A 22,350-nucleotide genomic window follows, 5' to 3' on the forward strand; every position below is an offset into this window, starting at 1 on the left:
AAAGACTATAGTGAAAGTAGTAGAATATTCCTGTGAGACCAATATTGTTAAAAATTATAGACTGTATAATTGAAGTCTCTCCTATTTTTAACTCTGTAAATTACAAAAGCCATTCTGTATTGTAAAAACCATACAATTGAGCTGTCTTAGTATGTGAATCATTATTAAACCAGCTATTCCTAATTGAAGACAGACTATATCTCTGACACAAGAGATACAGAGTGGACAAGTGGTGTTGATGACAACAAATGTATTTGTCAGGATGCCTTTCTGAGTTCTTAGAAATTGCTGGCAAGTAGGTTAAAGTATATATTCTGAAAACAATAACACCTTGGCTGTAGCTTTCTTAAAATTGTATGTACAACTAATGTGATTTTTTTATGCTTGACCTTTTTGAGTTGATAAAATATAGCTTATCCTAAAATTTAAAAAAATGATGAAAAGTAATGTATGTACAATAAAAAATATACTCAGTAATGCTGTATATATGCATTTAATTAAAAATTTACAACTTTGAATCAGCATGAATTGCAATAAATGGGTCTTCAGCATAGTTACTAATAGAAAAGTGAGCATTGCCATCACTGGAAACATAGACTTTAATTCCTGTGCAGTCACCATTAGCTTTATCTCCAGAAATGACATCACAATATGTGCCACCAGGAAGACCAGTTTGCAAAGTTGTTGACAATGACCTGTAAAACAAAGTTTACTACTTAAATTCAACACAAATATAAGAAATCAGATTCTCTCTAAAATAAATAAACAACTTTGTGCTATAGAATTCTAAGCAGTCAAGTTCTCAATAAGAAGAAAACTGAAATACAGAGACCTCTCTAGTGGATGTGAATAGTGTTCTGAGTGCAAAAAGTAATCATACAGAACATCTATGATTCCTAGTCAGTGCTGAGTATCACCAGGCAATAAAGGCTGAGGAATAGCAGTGAAGATCTACAGGAATTGCTATCCTTAGATAAAAGTACTGCCTGTGTGGTAAACATAAATATTTTCTGTTTGTCTTTTTGTGAATTTATAAAAATACTGATTACTTTGAAGAATTTAAATTGAAATATTTCTTCAAAAATATATTTTTTGCCAGAGGCCAAAATAGGGCTAGAAGTAAAAACAATGTAGCATTTTATGAAGAAGTACATAGCTTGGAATATAAAACTGTCATGCATAAATTTATTTTAGTTCTTCTATCCAGAAAACACAGGAATTAAAGAGCTAGCCATGGGCTATTTTGGCAAAAAAGAGAGGCACTTTACTTATTTATTTTTGACCAATAAAAAATAAAATATGATTTAGGCTAAACTGAGTTAAACACGAGTAGAAGTTGGGCTCCAACTGAGACATTCCAAAGCTTGCGGAGATTTTCTGGCTGTAGTTCTCCATATGAGAGACTCATTAGATGACAAGAGTAGGCTATAAATATCACTAATGAAAGACCAGCAATGAGAAGTTTTAGAAATAAAACTCAAAATCTACTGAGGAAAATAATTGACCATAAGATATATATTTCTTACACATATACTTTAAAAAATAGTACTTGTCCCTGAGAGGTGGAAAAGTGGAGAATGTATACCAAAGGAGCAGATAGAGGAATAGTCAAGATACAGAGCTAAAAAAGATATTCCAGTACTGAGATTAGAACTGAACACCATGTTCTTTTAGTGATTTTGCAATCCTTATATTAACTATTGGTATATATAGTGACTCATGTAATATGAACATATAATGTGTACTATATGTATGCACACACATATTTATTGCAAGGATGCATAAAAAAGCTCTACTTAAAACAAAAATCCTTATAAAAATAGGGGAAAAAATAAATGCCATCATCATTTTTCTTCTGTACTTTTCTGATTTCTTACTCTCTTAATTTCCTGACTAAAGAATTTTTCAGATATGAAAAAGGTAAATAAGTGGAGATAGAATAAATCTAGAATATAAAAGTATAAAAATTATTTAAAATTGCTATCTACTTACCAGTCATCATTATTAAAGACAATGAATCCTCTGTTTCCTCTTCCAAAAGCCACTTGGTTGCTACCATTATCCCACCAGTTTGTGAAAGACTGGCCATCAACTACATTTCGGAAAATAACCATGTTTCTAAAAGCACAATATCATATAAAATGTTAATATCCTTAGATTCAAACAGTTTAAAATGTTAAGGAAAGTTAGATGATACATCTAAATAATTATTCTTACCTTATTTGGCGCCATCGATGTTCACAGACCCAGTCATTGCCACAAGTAGTGTCTGGATTAATAGTAACTTCTTTAATCACTCCATTATTATTTGGTGGTCCAATCCAATCATTAGCATCCTTAATTTAAACAAAAAAAAAACATTTTTAACATATATGTATCTTTCTCTTCCTTCATTATACTAAACCCAATTAATTGGTCATATTTGTCTCCGCAGTGTCTTTGTTTAGAATCCATCATGTTCAGTATTTGTACAGATCTTTACTGAGCTTTGATCACCTCTGTAAACTCTGGTTCTGTAGGTATCTGTCTGACTTATAAGAAAGGGATTTGTTTTAGGTATGAAGTCTCTATAATGATGCTGCTTCTGAAATCCAGTTTAAAAGGAGAACCCTCACCTAACTTTTAAAATTTTAATAATTTCTCAGTTCATTTTTGAAACTGCTATTTTGATTAATGTTTTATCATTCCTCCAATATTTTTCTCATTCTCACTTTTCCTGAAGTGGTCTGTCAATTTTTTTCTTTAATGTATATCATTTTCTTCATATTTTAAGGTTTTTTCTTTTTTAACTTCAGCTCAACTCAACCATTTCTTTGCATTCCACAAAACTTTTAAAAAAAATATTTTTACAACATTTGTATTTCTCATAATATAGGCAGGAACTGTTTAAAGTTTTGATAAGTTTTAGTATGCATAATCTTCATATCAAGTCTGTGAAACTGGTACTTTTGAGAAGTATATATTTTATACCCTGCATCTTGCTCTTTTTAGTGTTTTTTTTTCTTAGTGTGTAGATATCTGTCATATTACTGAACAGTTTTCATACTCTTTGACATGAGAGAATATAAATTTTATGTATTTAATATCCTTTGCATTACTAAAAATAATCAGAGATCAGCATCAGGTTTCCATTTAAATAAATACTTGATGAATAAATATTGAATATAATAACCTCATGAGAAATTAAAATAAAATTACCTACTTTTTCTTGATAAAAAGATATGTGGGGGCTGGGGAGATAGCTCAGTTGGTAGAGTGCTTGCCTCATAAGCACAAGGCCCTGGGTTCAATCCCCAGCACCGCAAAAAAAAAAAAAAAAAAAAAAAGATATGTGGACAAATTCAAAACTTACTTGTCCATTCACAAAATTTCTTTGCCAACGGTAGCTTGACATTACTCGTGTAAATCCATAAGGATGAGCAAGCATGAATCCAACTGCCATTTTATACAGTCTGAAAGTAATAAAAATATATTATAATAAAAGAATATAATATTATCATTTTCATTAAAAGGTGAGTTAAAAACATGGTAGAGAAGTTTTTCTCCTACCTCGCATCCCAGAATGTAAGAATGGATGATCCTCCAGCTCCATGTCCTCGTTGGTTGTCATGGTTATCCACAAAGACAAGTGCTCTGTCTGAAGGCATGAAACCCCAACCTTCTCCCCAGTTCCTATTAAAACAATAAATATTATTCTTCTTTTACAATAGATTTAGGATAACCTAAATCTGTATCTCTTTTTATATAGCATCCTTAGATAAATTCTCTAATTAAATGATTATTCCATAGAATTTAGGGTTATTTGCAGATTAAGAAATCTATAAATTCATTCTGCATTTGTATATGTGTAAGATTATTTGTATCTATTCATATATAAGATTTTTGTCTTTAAAAATGTTCTTTGAAAGGTTTTAGGATATGTATTTTATATGAACTTCAGAAGAGTTAATATTCATATCAAGTTATACAGAAAGGCAAACTTGGTTAAAATGAGGCTTTGACACTGTATTCTCATAGTATGAGCTCCTTAATGTTTCAAATCAATGAGTTGATAGAATGCATGTATATTCCATAATTAGGGCCACATTGTAGGTAATTTATAAATGGTAGTATCTTCTTAATAATAATCTGGCTTTAATAGATTATAGGTAAACATTACTCAAATCTAGTTTACTCAAATCATAGATAGTTTAAAATATTTAGGTGATGTTTTGGTTTCCAGAATACTTCCTTGTGATTGATATTCTAAGTAAAAATGATGAGTAATTGTGATTTGAGGAAGAATAACACTTATTAATAATCAATTTCTTGATTATCTAAAAAGGTTCTAAGAAGGCAATTCATACTGGAGTCGTATGTCTAATAGATCTGTGAAATACTACAAATGATAAATTATATTTACTTTAAGTAAGCCATCTTCTCTCCATTCCACCTACGAATAACTGTGCCCAGTTTTGCTCCATACTTGAATTCTGTCACACGGCCATTTCCAAAGTACTCACTACTTGTAATTGCCTCACCACCCAGATCAATCACCTAGTGGAAATACAGGGGAAAATATCATTTTTAATGTAAAAATTTTGAAGTATTTTAACAAACAAATTAATATAATATGAAAAATAGCGTTAAAACATTTATGTTATTTGAAATGCTCAAAATGGTTTTTATCACACTGAGATTCTTATTTTGTTTTGATAAAGTATATGCTACAATACTGAAAGAAATCTTATGACAAGGTGATCTATCGTCCTGTGAGAATCCTGATCTCATTCAGTCTTGCACATAAATTATAATAACAATAGCTCACACCATCATAGAATGTACTACCTGATCAATATTTCTCAGTGCTTGATAATTACTCACTCATTTAACTTTCCAAAGAAAACAAAGACATAAACATTATCATTAGTCCTTTCCTTTAGTTGAAAAATAAATTGTTTAACAGAAAGGAAAATCAATTTGACTAAAAATTTACACAACTAGTAAATTAGTAGTGGTATAGTGAAAATTCAAAATCACACTGGCTTAGAGAACAACTATATGATTTTCTATCTTGTGTAATAGTCTCTGGGGATATAATAAATAGCAGTGATTTGTAGCCTAAATAAATTTTCTGTACTTCTAAAGAACATATTTTGATAAAGAGTTAAATGTATTTCTTCTAAATAAAAATTTTAAGAATACTGCTATATATAAATGACTTAGCCATTAACCTACAGAAATTTCATGTTTAATTAAATTGACCATTTATTTTCTAATGAATGAAATTATATTTTTTTATGCACATATATGGATGGATGTACCTCCTGGAAAATGAAAGGCCTGCTTCCTTGAGGGAACCAGTTTGTGTTTAGATTATGCAGTTTGTCCAAAATTGCCTTTATGTCTCCAGGCCACATATGCTTAGAAGCATCAAGTCTGAACCCTGCTACACCAATATCAATGAGATGGTTCATATAATTAGCAATTTGGGTGCGCACGTAATCTTTCTCCAGTGCAAGATCAAGAAGACCAACCAGGCGACAATCTCTGACCTGTTGAGGTAAAAAATTTTGTCTTTTAAAAAATATCATCTTTCATCTGAGAATCCATTTGATTATTCATTCATTCATTTATTCATCAACATATATTTCCATAATTCCTCTTTTACATTGGGCATTGAGAATATTGGCATTATACTGTGGATGCACCTTTGAAATAGTTTCTAGAATAAAAATGGAGAACGTAGTAAATGAGCAGATGAGCTTTTCTAATTGATTGGGGGAATTTATTCACTTATTCTTGTGGTATTGAGGAGTGAACCCAGTGCCTTACACATGCCAGGCAAAGGCTCTACCACTGAGTTCTATTCCTAGTACCATGACTAGATAATGTTTTTGATTATTGAGTTTCTTATTTTTATGCACTCAGTCATGGTAATATGTTTTATTAAGGCATCTAAACTAGTATTTAAAATGGAGTTTAAGTAAGCTACATGTGCATACTTAAAGGCATAGGTAATTCTAGATCATTATTTTAAAAAGAAAATTACCTGAGCAGCATCATTATAGCTCTCAATGCCGCCACTTGAGGTTTTACATTTACCATCATTAAAATCCCAAGCAGAGTATGGAACTGCTGGAAACTCCCTATTTTGAGCATTGTAGTAACTTCCACAAGTACTGCTTGTTCCTGCACCTCCCCCTTCACCGCACATATGATTAATTACAGCATCCACATAAATTCGGACCTGAAAAGCAAAGTGTTTACTTCAGTTTGACTTTAGGTAGAAATCTGAAACTTTATTGATTGAACAATACAGGATATTCATTAAAGTCCAAAATATTTCTTTATTATTTTATAACTTCATTTTCCTACAAGACTAAAAAGTCAAGTGTGAAAGAAACTAATGTGAAATGAAGACTGATATTCATTTTAGTTGTTTGGTCATATATTTATGTAAATGATATATTGAGAAAAGAAGAAGCTATCATAATTATGAACAAAGTCATTTTTAAGGAGGTAAGAATCAGTTGAGACAAAAGAAATGATTAATCTTTGAAATTTCAGTGGATCACAAGGAGAAAGAAACAAATAGCCTTTACTCTCTGCTTAGGATCTGAAGAGAAGAAGATAGACATTGCCTATCATTATGCTCCTCACTATAGGGAGAAAACAGCTATTTACCATTTAAAAAACTGATGGAGAAGAGTACTCAGGAACTTACATGTTTAAAAATCACATACAAATGACAGCAACTATTGTAATTGGAACTTTTAATACCTAATCAGAAATGTGTTTAGTTATAAGGGTCCAAAGTTTGTCTCTTGCCTTACAAGTAAACTTTAAACTTTAAATGGTCTTTTCTTTAGTAGATAAATGATACATATATAAGGATTTATAAAGCTTGGACATAATGCAATAGTTCATTTGAGTTTTAGCTCAACCATTAAGTAAAATTTTAAAAAGTCATATACCAGAAAGTTTCTGCTCAAAGGAGAGAAAGAAAAAGGAGAAATTATCTTCCTATATATTTTTAAAGGAAACTTGAATTCACTTACACCAACATTGTTACATCTAGTCACCATGTTTCTGAATTCATCTTCATTTCCAGATCTTGTGCATATTTTATAGCTAATTGGTTGGTATCTTTCCCACCAAGGTCTTGAAGGGTTGTTAACTACAATATTTTCATTGGGTGGTGAGATCTACAAATAAAGCAATCTTAATAAGTATCAGATTATGGCTTACTTCATGTCATTAAAACCTCTAAAACTAACAAATAACCTAAAATTAATTCTGAGTCTTTGTATATGCTGCTACCTTGCTTCATAACCACTCCAAAATATTAACAAAATATTAGAGATGTCCTGTTGTTATCTTGAAACAAAATATAAAGTTGCCACTAATACTAAATATTTTCTTCCTCAGAAAACTGTTTTAGAGTACTTATATATGAAGTAACATATTATCTCAGATTCACAGAAACTGATTGCCATCTTACTATACTATACCATTTACCATAAGCTCAAGTAAATGCTACAATTTATGATGTGAACAATCCTTACCTGTACTCCTCCAAATCCATTGGGAGCTAAATATCGCTCACATTCCTGAGCAATATCAACCCAGCGCCACTCAAACAAGTGGACCATAGATGTCCGTCCCTGTTGAGTATTTGGTGAATACTGAGCCCAACAGAGCCCAAGGGCTGAAAGCAACAGAAAGAACTTCATTTTGCTCTCAGGTTGCCAGTGTTCTTTCTAGCAACTATTTATATTCCTGTAAAATGAGCACATTTGACAAAGTAAATGTTAACATGAATAAATATTTAGAGTACAAACACTGAAATGTGAAAAGGATTATCAATAATAATGTTAACTCAACAGGTGAAGAACATTCATAAAATCTCCCAGGAAAATAATCTTAAATGACCTTTTAGAACTTAATGTTGTTCTTACTGAAGGAATATTAGCCTTTTCAAATATCTGGCATTTGACATACATAAGCAGTCCTTATTCATGTATTATTCAGGATTAAATCTTATTAGAATTAGATCTTATTTCTGATGTCCTTCACTAATTCAGGAATAAAATTACAATTAGACACAACTGAATTTATACTCAAAATGATGCTTTAACTATTTATCTGCTATGTTTGTAATATTTCCATTTAAAAAAAAAAGACATTAATTTCCTTATCTTCCTTCCCAAACACCAATTTTTAGTTATTTAAATTTCTGTATTGAAATTTAAGAAACTACTTGAAATTCAAATGCCCATGAATTGGATAATTAGATCCCTCATTAAATCAAGAGATTAGTAACAGCTAGAGTAGTAGGCTTTGTGCTAGCATAGTAGGATTTATGCTAGAATAGCAGGATTTGTGGTGGTTGTGATTTTTTTCCCATTGTCAAATATCTTTTATGTCTAATAAAACACTAAATCAAATAATGTACATCCTTTTCCTCCTTAATTAATAGTATAGGTGGGAAACTTTTCTCCATCCTTTCAACAAATATTGAGTATCCTTTGGTCAAGTACTGAGGTGATGTAAGGGATATAATGATGAGCAAGACAGTCATGTTTTTGTTCCAAGAGAGCTTACACTCTAGTGGAAGAAAAAGAAAATATGCAAGTAAAGATAATATCAGTAATAATAACAACAGTGATTGTAAATAATTTCAGATTTCAATAAAAACTAGTATGAAGTAAGAGCATAATAAAATAGAGAGTAACTTCACCATCAGGGCATTTTAGACAGGATGGTCAGTGAAAGATTATTGAGGGAGTGATTTTTATCTGTGATTTAAAGAATTAAAAGTAAGTAGCCATTTGAAGAAGAGAAACAACAATCTAGATAGAGAAGAAAGCAAAAACTCACAGGTGAAAAAAGTTTCGAATACTTAAGAAACTTTTTTTTTTAAAGTTAGCAAGGCTAAAGCATGTGTGATAAACGTAAAAGTAAATGGATTGTAGACAGAGAGATAGGCCAGACCTCAGGACATACCAAGAGAGAGCCAATGAGACTGTAAGGAGAGCTGAAGCATCATGCTGTACTTTAAAAGGAAATCACCATTGTCTCTGGGAAGAAATCAAATTACTGGAGTATATCAGTGGAATAAGGAAGATGATAAGTTAGCAGCTTTTTTATAGTGGTTCAAGAAATGGGTGGCTTAGACTAGGGCACAGACAGGATGTTTCAAAGGTGGAGAGGCAACAGGTTTATGGGAATATTAAAACTAAAGAATTAGGAAATGCAAACACTAAAGATAAAGATATTTGGAGATGATATCATTTATTAAGATGAGGGAAAATGAGGAAGTACTATCTCTGGGGAAGAGTACCAATCATTCCCTAATTATTGCTCTAGTAGTCACGGCATTCTCCTTTGGTCCTTTCTGGTTCCAATCAACACTAAAAGTTCCATGTGTTTTACATGTAAGTTCATACCCCCATGGTATTCTTCCTATGATCCTCTTCCATCATCATGTGTACCTTGTATATATTGAGTTGAAGCAACATCTTTATAAAGCCTACACTTATATTCCCAGGCATAATTTATAACTCCTATGCTATGTAACAGCTTTTTAAACTTATTAAATATATATCATTTATATTGTAAATATGTTACAAATAATTAAGTATTTACACGTTCACCATTCTGAACCAAGCTTTTAAAAGGTAGACATCATATGTAATGATCCTAGAACCTAGCAAATGATTAGTATGTCTAATGTGCTCAATAAATGACTGTTTAACATATACTCTAAGTTACAGGCATCATGTAAGACATTGAGGTTTATAAATAAATGAACACCATGTCAGAAATTGTGTAATACTTCAATCTTAGTCTTTTCAAAAATTTTATACACATGAAGAAACTAAGGCCCAGAGAGACTAAGCAAATTGCCCAGGTTTCTGTAGTAAGTGAAGAGGGCAGAATATGATAACAGTTCTGACTATAAAGTGACATCTCAGTGTTACACCAAAATTTCTTCCATATTTCTAAAGTTGGGATGTTCAGTACAGAGTCCACAGCAAGAATTTTCTATGGAGCAGTTGAAATGTTGCTAATTTGAACAGAAATATGCTGTAAGTATAAAATATACTCTGTATTTCAGAGTTAATACTTGAAATTAATTATTAATAATAATTAATTAATAATTTTTCTTTTTTACTTGTTGAAATAATATTTTGTGATACATTAGGCTAAATAAAATTTATTATTAGCATGAATTACCTTAGTTTACTTTTTGCTTCCTCACAAATGGTCATTAAAAATGTTAAATTACATATGTGATGTATCATATTCTAGTTAGAGTTATTATAGAGGTTAAGTCTGAGAAGGGATACAAACACACACAAAAACCAACAAAAGTACAGTGAAGGATAAGATCATTGTAAAACAGTCATGAGTAAAGTGTGTCACAAAAAGTAATTTCTGACAGGAATAGGGGAAGATGAAATTGATTTTAAGAATATGTTTGACTTTAATGAAAAAAGATAAGGTGAAATTCCATTTTAGTAAGAAAAATAGAATTTTCAAATATGAATAAAGTCAAGGAGGAAAGTAATGCTTTGAAACCATAAGTTAGGTGTGGGAGAGCCATGGGCATCAAGGTAGTAAAGATATATTGAGAATGCTCAAAATCAGGAAGAAGAAAACAGTTTTTTTGGAAGTCTATAAGAAACTATTGTTTGTTTGCTTTAGACAGGAAAGGAATTTGATTAGAACTTTTTAAGTATAACAGTTGGATTAGAAAGCATAGGCAGCTGAGATAGAAACAGCAGAAGTCCTGTGCATTATTAAACCAAGCAGTAATGAAAATCTGAACTAGGGTTAGAGCAATAAGAATGAGAGTTAAGAGAGTATTGTAGATTGTTACAATAAGTGCTATCCAAGTAATAACATTTTCCAGTAGCCATACCATAGGTGGAGTCTCTTTCTACAAGTCTGTAGAATTGACTTGTGACTTGTCTTATTATAGTGAAATGTCAGTCAACAAGAAACAAGCAAAAATTTTATTAGGATTTACACAGGGTTGTAATCTCTTCAAAATATGAGACTATTATGCGGTGTGCGTAGTTGGAATGAACAAATAGGTAAAGAGGTCTGGTTGTACCAAGCCATTCCAATCATCTGAGTTGACCCACTAGGTAACAGTAGGTGAATGATGCTCCAGGGTTGAATCAGCAGGAGGGCCATCTACTTGACCCACAGAATTATAAGACATGAGATATTTTTATTCAATAATAATTAATTTATATAGAGAGGGGAGATGCAATAAATTTGGTGAAGATTGACTATAGGAAATGGTAGCTAAACAGATGTCAGGAAAGTGAAAAAAAGGAGTTAAAGGGGATGCTATTATTTAAAGTTTGGGTGAGTGGAAGAATGGCAATGCTCTTGTCACTTACAGTGCAATTTAAAGGTAGGTTGATTATAGGAAAACTGAAAAACTAAATTCTGAGTTTGAGGTCCCATTTTAAACCTAAATGCCAATATAAAACCAACTTAAAAGATAGATGTAAGGAAAAAAAGCAGAGAAATTTGGGAATTTCCAATAAAGCAATAATAGTTTGAGGAATGGCACACAAAAATATTTATTAATTTGCCTGAGATACTGAACAGAACAGATGTCATACCTAAACAACATCCAGGGTAACACTAACCAGCTAAATTATCTGGCTTTGAGAACTGGATCCTTGATAGCTGACAAGGTAACAAGAGAGATGTTGAAATCAAAGATACAGCTTTGGGCAAAGTCCACCAGTTGATATAAAAGATGGGGTAGAGGATATTGGAAGGAGAGAATAAAGAGTTCTTTCATTACCAGAGAATGGTTTTCAAAAACAAACAAGGAAAATTTGCAGAGTGCAAGACACTAACTGGATGTGTTTTAAGTATTAGAATCAGATTAGGAAAGAAGACTAATAAGACAGTTGGTGATAATATAGGAGTGATGCTTTAAAAAGTGGAGAGAGAAGAGAGGAATCATTTGAACTTCACACTTGATTCAAGGTTACAAATGCTAAAATGTAATGGTTCAGAACATGACCTTAAAATTAAGTCAAGCTAGTTTTAATCTTGACCTTTCCATTTATCAGTTGTGTGACCCTGGAAAGTAGCCTTTATAAATTTAATTTATCTATGAACTAGATAAAGTACTGTCTATCTCATGAAGTTATCATGATTAAATAAATTAATGCAAATAAAGCTTTATCAGTATATGAATATGATAAAATCTCAGTATACTTGTTTGTTATGATATTGTTATTACAGCATTGCTATTTTTACTCTTGGTCCTATTGAAACTGTTACAAACTCAGTTCTCTTTCCAGCTTTCATTCTGTCATTCCTTGGCATTCTCTTTCCTTTCCACACTTCTCAACTTCTAATAATTCTTTCCACTTCTCCAGAAATGTTTTTGTTTCCCCCAAAGGATGATATGGGAATGGGAGGACCTCATTATTGTTTTCCACCTGTGCTTTTTTGCATTTTTTTCTTTTTCCCTTCTTCTTTCCTTCCTATCTTCCTTCTTTTCTACCTTCCCTTTCTCTCCCTTCCCATCTCTTTCTGTTTCTTTCCTTCTTTAGGATTGCTTCCACACCTATGTTGTTTTTGAAACATACTTTCATCATAGCCTGTTTCTGTTCTTTTAGTAACAGATCAGTGATTTTCACAATGCAATTAAGATGTTATTAAAATAAGGGAAGACTCGACAATATTATTTGGGAAATTTCATTAGCTACCCATGATAGGTGGAGATATACAAATATAAGCTTCTATTACTGGTCAAGTACATTGTCATATATTTTTCTCATTTATTATTTTTAAAGAGCATAATACATTTTTTTACACAACATTAACAACAGCATTGTTAATTTTCTTTTCATTGAATACATTTGGTCATTATCAATTTCCACAATTTATTATTTATGATTTTATATCTGTGGAAAGATTACTTTTGGACAAGTAAAGCACAGTTGAGGATGAAGTCTGTTAGAATCTGTAATACTCTGATACATTGACAAGGGAGAGCTCTTCGCTAACTGGAGGTTCTCTATTAGTTCTCCGAGATGAGATTTCCTTCCTAGAAATGAGAAATCTCATTTCAGCATTTCCTGATTTTAAAGTATTCCTGGGGACAGGTACCATCACTAGCTGGTATCAACAGGACAGAGGAAAGTTTCTAGTGTTTAAGTAGACTGTGTTTAATTTTCTTCAGTCCTTACCCATGAATGAAATATTTCCCTTTTTCCATTATTCCCAAGACAAATGCAGAAGTATGATCATGTATTGATAATAATAAAACTGAATTCTCTTTAAAATATTGATAAATCAAAAGGAAAAAGGTCACATATAAAGTTTAGTTATACTGTGAGTCTTGTGAGTTGGGAGACAACCCCATTAACTCACCATAATCCAGAATTCGGTCTTATTACATGGATACATTTTCTCTCAAATTTGTTTCTTAACAGTTAAATTCTAAAATAGTCATGCAATTCAGATAAGGTTTGTCCACAAATGGACTGATCTCTTAATTCTTATTGTGAGCTGAACAGCATGACAGTAGAGGCAAAGAGGCATAGGATCCATTCTTAGGATATTAAGAATATAAAGCTTCAACAGCATAGCAACAGCTTTGCCCATGTCCCCATTCTTAGGATATTAAGAATATAAAGCTTCAACAGCATAACAACAGCTTTGCCCATGTCCCCACGATATAATTGAAATTACAAAGCCAGCAAAGGTTAAAGCTGAGAGTTGCAAAATGACTGCTTGGGTAGCTTTGTGCAACATATCCCCATAAACATGGTAACAACTTGTCGGAGGCTCCAGCCTACAGACAGTGAGGGCTACAAAAAATAAGTAAAAGTCCACTGCAAAGCAAGGATTCAAACATGCAGCCAGAGCATCCCCAGGAATAAAAACACTGACAACCCTCTCACTAGTTCAATAGAGAGAGACACAGCCTTGGATGTCTTGGAACCAAAAAGGGGCTTGATGACAGGTGAAGGTGCTGTATTCCATACCATCTTGGTGTGAGTCAGTCCTATAGAAATACTGAAACATGAGCATTTCTGACCACTGGTATCCAAAGTAACAGATCTTGGCCTCCTTGGGCACTGCAGAGGACACTCAGTCCTTTTTTTTTTAACTTAAATTTTTATTTTTACAGACTGCATTTTGATTAAAGAATTGTTATCTTGCTTTTGAGGTCATCCATCAACATGAAAGCAGTTATGACCCATTTAATCTTAATTTCCCCCACAAACAAGCAATTTGAAGAGTTATAAATGCCATAGAAGAAGAATTGAAACTGCTATCTTGGGAAATAAAATCTGCAAACAAATCCTGGATATCTTTGGCATCAAAAACAAAGGAAAAAAATATGGAGTTGAAATATTTGTTGTATCTACTTTCCTAGCATAGCTATCCTGTAACAATTTCCTCCAAAAAGTCATCACAGTTAGTAATAATAATTCTGTTACCCATAAATCTTTATTTCCTGCATTGCTCTACAAAGATGAAATATCTATTCAAAAGTTCTATCATTACTATACAAAGTGGAAAATGAGATATCTTGGAAATTCCTTAAAAATATGAAATAGGGCTAGGTATTAATACACATAAAATATATAAAACAGGGTATTTAATAATATCCTAATAGTAAAGCAACAATCCTTCCGGAGTATATTTATAGTCAAAGTATCAATAAAACATACCCAATATTTATGGGGTACAGTGTATATACATGTATATACAAAACGCACTGATCGAACAGAGTATTTAATGTTTCCATCTTCTTACCATTGTTTTATGTTCAAAACTTTCTCAAGTTTTTTTCTAGTTATTCAAAAGGTATTTAGTAGGTTATTGCGCACTATTAAACAAACCATAAATATGTACAATTATTATGTTAATAAAATATTTTATAAATGTTTAAGTGGCTGTAAATGTTAACTATGCTGATTAGATCATTATACCTTGTCTAATGTGTCCAATTATCATACCACACCCCATAAGTATGTACTATTAAAATAACAAATATAAATAAATAATTATAAAAAAAGTATATACAAGGACAGGAATAAAATTCTAAATGAAAATTATCCAGTGTATAGTTTTCTCAAAAATATTTTTTAAATCAATATTATATGAGACATTGTTATTTTGATGAATGCTGCAATATAAATGCCAATATAAAGGTAAGACTCCAGTGTAAATTCAGGATTTCTCTTAACACATTGAATACCATAAATTTAGTCATTTAGTTTAAACCCTACTTGAGTCATACCAAAGCTGGACTTCACATAAATTGATGGAGTTCTATCAAAATGTTAAACAAAGGTAATAACCTCCAAGAGACTTGCATATTTCTATAGCTTCCTGTCTACTTATATGAATCTCAATAATTTACAAAATTCTTTCTCCCTATTCTAAGTAGTCTCACAACTATGTCAAAATGAATGGCTTTTAACATACAAAGGAATTGATAAAGAAGAGACAAATTACCTACTCTTGTCATTTATAGTTATTAGCCTAGAGAACTCATAGTTATGTATTTTGTAGTAAATAGTTTAATAAAGTATCATTAAAATATTCAATAGAAATATATTTATTTATTTTATAATTTATAAACAATAGAAGTTGATTTCTCATAGTTCCACAGAATGCGAAAAGGACATACTTTTAATGTCATAACTATGCATGGTATGTTATCATGTGTATCCACCTCCAAGTATTGCAACTTCAATTTTTTTCTATTTTTTATGTTTTTATATTCTAAAGCTTTAGGTAGAATTATTACTATACAACTTGATCAAATGCATAGTTGTTCTAACTGAAAAGAAGTCATAATTTCTTCTAATTTTACACTGGATTAAGTAAGATTTTCTCAAACCAGTAAACCTTCAACCATCAGCAACCCCCACCAGGAAAGAAAAAAAAAAAAGAAAAAGATAATAAACCTAAGCTTAGGATAAGTCCTGTGTGCACGTTAAAGAAAAAAGGCAAAGATAATGAAGTTTGCCTACCAGATCTTTGAAATTAGAGAAATGTTTTGAGCCAACATTCTGTCACATTCCCAACATTAAATAGTACAGTTTGTGCTGCTGGACACTGAAATATGAGCTGTTAACAAACCTAAAATAGACTGTGAAACTGAACTGTATCAAATCATATGACAGAAACCACCTATTTCAAGACAAAAGGGGGGAGGGGGATCTATATGAAACTCAACAAAATATTAAAGCAACTTACCACGTTGACTTCAAATCAGCAATATCCCATATCCACAGTTAAGTGTTTTTCAATCATAAAATCAAAAAAAATCTCAGTTTTGCTTTTGTTTCTGTTCAGTAGGAAAAAAAATTGCTGGCTTATAGAATTTCATAAATTTTCTATAACCTCTTCCTTTCAAAATGCAATCCTATAGCCCTGCTCCAATTCTTCAAATCTAATTTTCAACAAGCAGTCTAATCCGATCTCCTCAATGATGCCACATTGGCCACTATCACCCTTGCTTGCTTCCTGAGCAAACCAGTCTCCCCTCTGCTAAATTTGTTGCTCTGCAAACTCTTCTGATTACACCATACTATTCAGTTGTTTCACTTTCTTTTTCTACAATGTCCTCTCCCACTCTGAACTAATCTTTTTTCCCTGAATCACTTAAACCAATATACAGGGAAAAAGACCTTTGCTCAATCAACCATAAAGATTGTTTCAGCATGTAATTGGGTCAAATTAGCTAAGTAAAATAAGTTAGACTAGAATGTAAATAAAGTGACTAAATAAGAAAACTAATTTTAAGTCTAAGTTCTGTCATTTATGCTGTGAACCTTAGATAACGAATTGAAATCTACTGATAATATTTAGGATCTCACTTAGAAAATGAGGATGGTAGTATTTTAATGAATATGATGAAAGAACAAAATCCATTAACAATATTAATATGTATTGAGTGTTGCTTTGTAACACTTCCATGCTTTATCAGTTTGATCCCTACCCGCCCCCCACCCCCGCACTCCAACACACAGGCCCTGCAAGATAGAATTATGATTACCACTGTTTTCATAGAGATTTTTATTGGTTCTTTTTTGTTATACATGACAGTAGAATCCATTTTAACATAATTATACAAGCATAGAATATATCCTGTTTTAATTCATACCCTAGCACCTCTCCTTCTTTTTTGCTTCCACCTCCTGCCTCTACTGATCTTTCTGCCATCATTATTTTTAATTAATTTCTTGTTGATATACATGATGGTGAGATTCACTGTGGTATATTCATATATGCACAAAGGAAAGTTATGCCAGATTCATTCCACTGTCTTTCCTTTTCCTATCCCCCTCCCTTCCTTTCATTCCCCTTTGTCTACTCCACTGAACTTCTATCCCCACTCTCTTATTGTGGGTCAGTTTCCACATATCAGGGAAAACATTTGACATTTGTTTTTTGGTGGATTGGCTTATTTTCACTTAGCATGACAGTTTCTAGATCCATCTATTCACTGGCAAAAGACATGAAGTCATTCCTATTTATGACTGGGTCTTATTCCATTCTGTATATACACCACATTTTCTTTATCCATTCATCTATTGAAGGGCACCTAGGTTGGCTGCATAGCCTAGCTATTGTCAATGTAGCAGCTATAAACATTGATGTGGCTGTGTCATCATAGTATGCTGATTTTGTCTTCTTTGGATATTGAAAAAAGCAGGTCATATGATTTCTTCATTGTCAAATTGTAGAAAACATTGGACTAAAATTCAAGACAAAGTAGTTCAACTTCCAGTGAGCTATTACAATGGTTTCCCTTGTTTTGTTGTTATGAAAATCAAAGTATTGTTGTTGAAAATATTTTGGAATATAGAAAATTTTGTTTAGTTAATATGTTTGTTTAGTTAATATGAAGACTGTGGAAGTGGCTGGGGGTCTTCACACATTTCTTGCTTTTCAAATGTTAACTCAAATGCAATTGCTTCTTTCTGATAGTTTTCAATTATAACCTCACAGAATGGATTGTTGTTCACAACAGTTGGTACTCCTCACTTGCAGGTGAAATATGCCACTATCCTGTTGAATTTGCTTTTGCAATGAAATGCAAGAAAAAATAATGTTTTATTTAGGGGCCTCCTAAATTGCTAAAGCATATGTCAAAATAAAGATTTTATTGCTATTACAAAGGTACTAATAACAATTACTTTGCTGATCTGAGATGAAATGAAAAATAAACTTGGCTATTTTAAGCCACTGGAAATTTGTGAGTTTTCCTTACTATAGCATAACCTACTCCTCTTGACTGATACACTAGATTCCTGTTAGCTTTATGATTCATAAGATCTTTCTTTTTTCATGTGATACGAAGTTAAGGGAAGAATAAGTCACAGAATCAGAAGATAATAATAATAAAAGACACTGTTGGAATAAATTAGTTCAGTATTTTCCAGAATTTCAGTTCTGAGTGCCCAGCAAAATTTCTAAATATTATATAAAAAGATACCTCAATATAAAAAAATCTAAAATAAACACATTGTTGTCTTGCTTGTTTGTTTTTATATTTAATTTAATAATTTATATTTTCCCCACATTCTCGCCAACACATGTTGTTGCTTGTATTCTTGATAATTGCCATTCTAATTGGGGTGAGATGGAATCTTAGGGTGGTTTTGATTTGCATTTCTCTTATTACTAGAGATGTTGAACATTTTTTCATATGTTTGTTGATTGTTTGTAGATCTTCTTCTGTGAAGTGTCTATTCATTTCCTTAGCCCATTTGTTGATTGGGTTATTTGTATTCTTGGTGTTGAGTTTTTTGAGTTCTTTATAGATTCTGGAGATTAGTGCTCTATCTGAAGTATGATTGGCAAAGATTTTCTCCCACTCTGTAGGCTCTTTCTTCGCATTGCTGATAGTTTCCTTTGCTGAGAGAAAGCTATTTAGTTTGAATCTACCCAGTTATTGATTCTTACTTTTATTTCTTGTGCTATGGGAGTCCTGTTGAGGAAGTCTGGTCCTAAGCCAACATGTTGATGATCTGGACCTACTTTTTCTTCTATAATCTGCAGGATCTCTGGTCTGATTCCGAGGTCCTTAATCCATTTTGAGTTTAGTTTCATGCACGGTGAGAGATGTGGGTTTAGTTTCATTCTGTTGCATATGGATTTCCAATTTTCCCAGCACCATTTGTTGAAGAGGCTATCTTTTCTCCATTGCATATTTTTGGCACCTTTGTCTAGTATGAGAAAATTGTATTTATTTGGGTTTGTGTCTGTGTCCTCTATTCTGTACCATTGATCTACCTGTCTATTTTGGTACGAATACCATGCCGTTTCTGTTACTATTGCTTTGTAGCATACTTGAAGTTCTGGTATTGCGATACCCCCAGCTTCATTTCTCCTGCGAAGGATTGCTTTAGCTATTCTGGGTTTCCTATTCTTCCAAATGAATTTCATGATTGCTTGCTCTATTTCTGTAAGGTGCATCATTGGGATTTTAATTGGAATTGCATTGAATCTGTATAGCACTTTTGGTAGTATGGCCATTTTGACAATATTAATTCTGCCTATCCAAGAACATGGGAGATCTTTCCATCTTCTAAGGTTTTCTTTAATTTCTTTCTTTAGTGTTCTGTAGTTCTCATTGTATAGGTCTTTCGCCTCTTTTGTTAGATTGATTCCCAAATATTTTATTTTTTTCGGAGCTATTGTGAATGGGGTAGTTTTCCTAATTTTTCTTCCCAGAAATTCATCACTTATGTATAAAACTGCATTAGATTTATGAGCATTGATCTTGTAACCTGCTACTTTACTGATTTCACTTATGAGTTCTAAAAGTTTTCTGGTGGAATTTCCTGGTTCCTCTGAGTATACAATCATATCATCAGCAAATAGGGATAGTTTGAGTTCTTCTTTTCCTATTCATATCCCTTTAATTTCCTTGGTGTGTCTAATTGCTCTGCCTAAAGTTTCAAGGACGATATTGAATAGAAGTGGTGAAAGAGGGCATCCCTGCCTTGTTCCAGTTTTTAGGGGGAATGCTTTCAGTTTTTCACCATTTAGAATGATATTAGCCATGGGCTTTTAGCATAGATGGACTTTACAATGTTAAGGAATGTTCCCACTATCCCTATTTTTTTCTAATGTTTTGAGCATGAAGGGGTGCTGTATTTTATCAAATGCTTTTCCTGCATCTATTGAAATAATCATGTGATTTTTGACTTTAAGTCTATCGAATTGGTGAATTACATTTATTGATTTCCTGATGTTGAACCAACCTTCCATCCCTGGGATGAAACCTGCTTGATTGTGGTGCACTATCTTTTTAATATGTTTTTGTATGGGATTTGCTAAAATTTTGTTGAGAATTTTTGCGTTGATGTTCATTAAAGATATTGGTCTGAAATTTTCTTTCCTCGATGTGTCTCTGTCTGGTTTAGGTATCAGGGTAATATTGGCTTCATAGAATGAGTTTGGGAGGGTTCCCTCCTCTTCCATTTTTTGGAATACTTTGAAAAGTATTGGAATGAACTCTTCTTTAAAGGGTTTGTAGAACTGGACTGAGAACCCATCTGGTCCTGGACTTTTCTTTCTTGGTAGGCTTTTGATGACTTCTTCTATGTCATTACTTGAAATTGGTCTATTTAAATTGTGTATATCCTCCTCGTTCAGTTTAGCAATTCATATGTCTCTAGAAACCTGTTGATGTCTTCGAGGTTTTCTATTTTGTTGGAGTATAGATTTTCAAAATAGCTTCTAATTATGTTTTATATTTCGATCGTGTCTGTTGTGATGTTTCCTTGTTCATTCCGAATTTTAGTGATTTTGGGTTTTCTCTCCTCTTCTCTTTGTTAGTGAGGCTAAGGGTTTATCAATTTTGTTTATTTTCTCGAAGAACCAACTATTTATTTTGTCAATTTTTTGTATTGTTTCTTTTGTTTCAATTTCGTTGATTCCAGCTCTGAGTTTAACTATTTCCTGTCTTCTACTACTTTTGGTGGTGGTCTGTTCTTTTTCTAGGGCTCAGAGCTGTAGTGTTAGGTCATTTATTTTTTGAGTTTTACTTCTTTTATTAAATGCGCTCCATGAAATAAATCTTCCTCTAAGTACTGCTTTCATAGTGTCCCAGAGATTTTGATATGATGTTTCTTTGTTCTCATTTACCTCTAAGAATTTTTTAATTTCCTTCCTAATATCTTCTGTTATCCATTCATCATACAATAGCATGTTGTTTAATCTCCAGGTGTTGGAGTAGTTTCTGTTTTTTACTCTGTCATTTATTTCTAATTTCAATCCATTATGATCTGATAGAATACAAGGTAGTTTCTCTATCTTCTTGTATTTGCTAACATTACCTTTGTGGCATAATATATGGTCTATTTTAGAGAAGGATTCATGTGCTGCTAAGAAGAAAGTGTATTCGCTCTTTGTTGGATGGTATATTCTACAAATGTCTGTTAAGTCTAAATTACTGATTGTGTTATTGAGTTCTATGGTTTCTTTATTCAATTTTTGTTTGGAGGATCTGTCCAGTGGTGAGAGAGGTGTGTTAAAAATCACCTAGTATTATTGTGTTATGGTCTATTTGGTTTCTGAGATTGAGAAGGATTTGTTTGACGTACATGGATGTGCCACTGTTTGGGGCATAGATATTTATGATTGTTATGTCTTGCTGATTTATGCTTCCCTTAAGCAGTATGAAATGTCGTTCTTTATCCCTTCTGACTAACTTTGGCTTGAAGTCCACATTATCTGAAATGAGGATGGATACCCCAACGTTTTTGCTGAGTCCATTTGCATGGTATGTTTTTCCCCATCCTTTCACCTTTAGTCTATGGGTATCTCTTTCTATGAGGTGAGTCTCTTGCAGGCAACATATTCTTGGATCTTTGTTTTTAATCCAATCTGCCAGTCTATGTCTTTTCATTGATGAGTTCAGGTCATTAACATTAAGGATTATTATCGAGATATGATTTGTATTCCTGGTCATTTGGTTCATTTTATTTATTTATTTATTTATTTATTTATTCATTTATTTATTTATTAATTTGACACGACTTGGTTCCTCCTTTATTTGACAATTTCTTTAGGATAGTTCCTCCCTTTGCTGATTTGCTTCTTTGTTTTTCATCTCTTCCTCATGGAATATTTTGCTGAGAATGTTCTGTAATGCTGGCATTCTTTTTGTAAATTCTTTTAACTTTTGCTTATCATGGAAGGATTTTTTTTCATCGTCAAATTTGAAGGTAAGTTTTGCTGAGTAGAAATTCATCTGGAAGAATAAAAAACCCAGAATAGCTAAAGCAATCCTTGGCAGAAAGAGTGAAGCAGGGGGTATCGCAATACCAGAACTTCAACTCT

At 32.3% G+C, this 22,350-nt stretch overlaps 1 protein-coding gene across 3 annotated transcripts in view; it reads right to left on the reverse strand.

The window, feature by feature from the left end:
* Positions 1–477: 477 nt before the first annotated feature.
* Positions 478–22,350, reverse strand: part of LOC124983625 (pancreatic alpha-amylase) — a 45,216-nt gene continuing 23,343 nt past the window's right edge. The window contains exons 1-11 of one of the 3 annotated variants that reach the window (XM_047551059.1): positions 16,249–16,555; positions 7,548–7,761; positions 7,041–7,187; positions 6,032–6,229; positions 5,304–5,534; positions 4,403–4,536; positions 3,550–3,672; positions 3,353–3,452; positions 2,218–2,336; positions 1,993–2,118; positions 478–695 (exon numbers count right to left, since the gene is read on the reverse strand). In XM_047551059.1, coding sequence (XP_047407015.1) covers positions 506–695; positions 1,993–2,118; positions 2,218–2,336; positions 3,353–3,452; positions 3,550–3,672; positions 4,403–4,536; positions 5,304–5,534; positions 6,032–6,229; positions 7,041–7,187; positions 7,548–7,715 — 1,536 coding nt within the window. In that variant the 5' untranslated portion in view covers positions 7,716–7,761; positions 16,249–16,555 and the 3' untranslated portion in view covers positions 478–505. Of the gene's footprint in view, positions 696–1,992; positions 2,119–2,217; positions 2,337–3,352; positions 3,453–3,549; positions 3,673–4,402; positions 4,537–5,303; positions 5,535–6,031; positions 6,230–7,040; positions 7,188–7,547; positions 7,762–16,022; positions 16,128–16,248; positions 16,556–22,350 lie in introns of those variants that run through there. The other 2 variants (XM_047551073.1, XM_047551065.1) reach the window with 2 other exon arrangements.

Source organism: Sciurus carolinensis, chromosome 1, assembly GCF_902686445.1.
Source record: "Sciurus carolinensis chromosome 1, mSciCar1.2, whole genome shotgun sequence".
NCBI classification, from domain to species: domain Eukaryota; kingdom Metazoa; phylum Chordata; class Mammalia; order Rodentia; family Sciuridae; genus Sciurus; species Sciurus carolinensis.